This window comes from Chlorocebus sabaeus, chromosome 25 (genome assembly GCF_047675955.1).
Source record: "Chlorocebus sabaeus isolate Y175 chromosome 25, mChlSab1.0.hap1, whole genome shotgun sequence".
NCBI classification, from domain to species: Eukaryota; Metazoa; Chordata; class Mammalia; order Primates; family Cercopithecidae; genus Chlorocebus; species Chlorocebus sabaeus.
The window spans coordinates 86,175,376-86,177,441 of NC_132928.1; the positions used below are offsets into that span (position 1 = coordinate 86,175,376).

A 2,066-nucleotide genomic window follows, 5' to 3' on the forward strand; every position below is an offset into this window, starting at 1 on the left:
TATGTAAAATAAGGGGAGTGCATATACTATATAGGAGGACAGTAATGCAACTGACAAGGCTTGGCACAGCTTGATTAGGTAGAATCCTTGCCTATTTTGCCGGTTTTATTGTCCTATAATCTCTGCTTATTTCCCTGAGAGAATAAGAGAATGAGAGAATCTCTGATGTTGGTAAATGTTGGGAGGGAATAACAGTAACTATAATGAGTAAGTAGTAGTTGGAGTAAGTATAAAATAGGAAACAACTTAAAAATGGTTTCATATCTATGAAGTGTTATTAGTCACAGACAAGGTGTCATCTCAAAGATGGTCGTGTTTCTGTGTGTTTGTGTCTGCTCATCTCTGAATGCTCACATGGTGGATGTAGTAATTTAATGAGTACTTGGCCCTGCCTTTCTGGAGGTCCCTGAATGAGACCATCTGTTTCTGAGATGAGGTCTACAATCCTGCAAATATGCAAACCATGACATTTGTGAATTTTCTACGAATCAAAGAGGGAAATTAGCTCGTTATTCAGATGATAAAAGCCTTTTCCTTCTCTGTTTTTCCATTTGCACCATCACACCAGTGGAAATTATGGAGATGAGAAATACTACCTCAGACTTTATTCTCCTAGGACTCTTTAACCATACCACAGCCCACCAAGTCCTCTTCATGATGCTTCTGGCCATCGTTTTGACCTCCCTGTTTGGCAATGCCCTCATGATTCTCCTGATTCACCGGGACTGCCGGCTCCACACGCCCATGTACTTCCTCCTGAGCCAACTCTCCCTCATGGACATAATGCTGGTTTCCACCACTGTGCCCAAAATGGCGGCTGACTACTTGACCGGAAATAACGCCATCTCCCCTGCCGGCTGCGGTGCGCAGATCTTCTTCCTCCCCACGCTGGGGGGTGGAGAGTGCTTCCTCTTAGCAGCCATGGCCTATGACCGCTACGCGGCTGTCTGCCACCCACTCCGATATCCCATGCTCATGAGCTGGCAGCTGTGCCTGAGGATGACCATGTTGTCTTGGCTCCTGGGTGCAGCTGACGGGCTCCTGCAGGCTGCTGCTTCCCTGAGCTTCCCGTATTGCGGGGCACACGAGCTCGATCATTTCTTCTGCGAGGCCCCCGTGCTGGTGCGTTTGGCTTGTGCTGACACTTCAGTCTTCGAAAACGCCATGTACATCTGCTGTGTGTTAATGCTCCTGGTCCCCTTGTCCCTCATCCTGTTCTCCTATGGTCTCATCCTCGCCGCTGTTCTCCACAGGCGTTCCACAGAAGCCCGCAAGAAGGCCTTTGCCACCTGCTTGTCACATGTGGCTGTGGTGGGACTCTTTTATGGAGCTGCCATTTTTACCTACATGAGACCCAAATCTCATAGGTCCACTAACCACGATAAGGTTGTGTCAGCCTTCTATACTGTGTTCACCCCTTTGCTAAACCCCCTTATCTACAGTGTGAGGAACAGTGAGGTCAAGGGAGCCCTGAAACGGTGGCTGGGGACGTGTGTAAACATAAAACACCTGCAAAATGAGGCCCACAGGTCAAGATGATCTAGTGTCAAATGAGTCTTAAGTTCCTGAATTTATTAACATTTTAACACATTGTAATTCTCTCCCTTCAATAATTCATGAAGAGAAAATTAAGTTTCTGCATTTATATAATAAGATATTTTGAAGGAAGTGAGACAATCGTATTGAGAGAAACCATTTTTGAGCATTTATGTACTTTTCTTCAAGTGAAGTAAAATCTATATATTACTTTGTATCCTAAAACAACCCCATGATATAAGTACTGTTGACAATATCTCCTACTTTCTAAAAAAAAAATTAACACATGGAAATATTGTTCCCAATTTCACACAGCAAGGAAATATTAAAAAGTGACCCCAGAGCTTGTATTGTAACTTGGAATAGTTTATTTCTGTTCAATAATGTATTTTGAGTGTTATTTTCGATGTGTATGCTCTACGATAAATAAGTGCAGCACACCAACATGGCACAAGTATACATATGTAACAAACCTGCATGTTATGTACATGTACCCTAGAACTTAAAGTATAATAATAATAATAAAATTA

General features: G+C 43.3%; 1 protein-coding gene across 1 annotated transcript; it reads left to right on the forward strand.

Annotated features, from left to right (window-relative positions):
- Window positions 1–576: 576 nt before the first annotated feature.
- LOC103230953 (olfactory receptor 2T33) lies at window positions 577–1,539 on the forward strand. Its single transcript, XM_007990098.3, has one exon. It carries the CDS (start codon window positions 577–579, stop codon window positions 1,537–1,539), a length of 963 nt encoding a protein of 320 aa, XP_007988289.3.
- The last annotated feature ends 527 nt before the right edge of the window (window positions 1,540–2,066 follow it).

Coding starts and splice junctions, on each gene's coding strand:
- LOC103230953 (XM_007990098.3), top strand. CDS start 577: ATGGAGATGAGAAATACTACCTCAGACTTTATTCTCCTAGGACTCTTT.